Source organism: Buceros rhinoceros, unplaced genomic scaffold (genome assembly GCF_000710305.1).
Source record: "Buceros rhinoceros silvestris isolate BGI_N320 unplaced genomic scaffold, ASM71030v1 scaffold23678, whole genome shotgun sequence".
Lineage (NCBI taxonomy): Eukaryota > Metazoa > Chordata > Aves > Bucerotiformes > Bucerotidae > Buceros > Buceros rhinoceros.
Window position 1 is genome coordinate 4,557 of NW_010428954.1, and position 359 is coordinate 4,915.

Here is a 359-nt window from a genome sequence, read left to right on the forward strand (position 1 = left end):
CTCGGCTGTCTCCAGGGCTTTTGCCGTCTCCAGAGGCGCCGGCTGTCCCACCAACGCGTCTCGCTCCAGCTCCTCCACGTGGAAAAAGCCCTCCCTGTCGGCGGGAATCTTGTTCTCCAGCAGCGTGTCCGAGAGGCGGCGGAAGCAGTAGTTAAACCCCACCGACAGCCCCGTGCTGGCGCGGTTGTCCAGGTACGCTGACTGCGCAGGCGTGTCCAAGTCGGCCAGGCGGTTCTCTAGGTCGATGTCTAAACTCTCGAGTAGGAAGTCGCTCGACCCCGTGGTGCCGTCCGTGCTCTGGGGTAGGTTGCTCTCTGCCTGCTGCTTCCACAGCTTGTTGTGGCGCTGCTTGCTGGGGG

General features: G+C 63.8%; 1 protein-coding gene across 1 annotated transcript in view; it reads right to left on the bottom strand.

Moving 5' to 3' along the window:
• Positions 1-359, bottom strand: part of SSH1 (slingshot protein phosphatase 1) — an 18,430-nt gene that overhangs the window by 2,219 nt on the left and 15,852 nt on the right. The window contains exon 14 of the mRNA XM_010142484.1: positions 6-352. Within this exon, the coding sequence (XP_010140786.1) occupies positions 6-352 (347 nt within the window). The remainder of the gene's footprint in view (positions 1-5; positions 353-359) is intronic.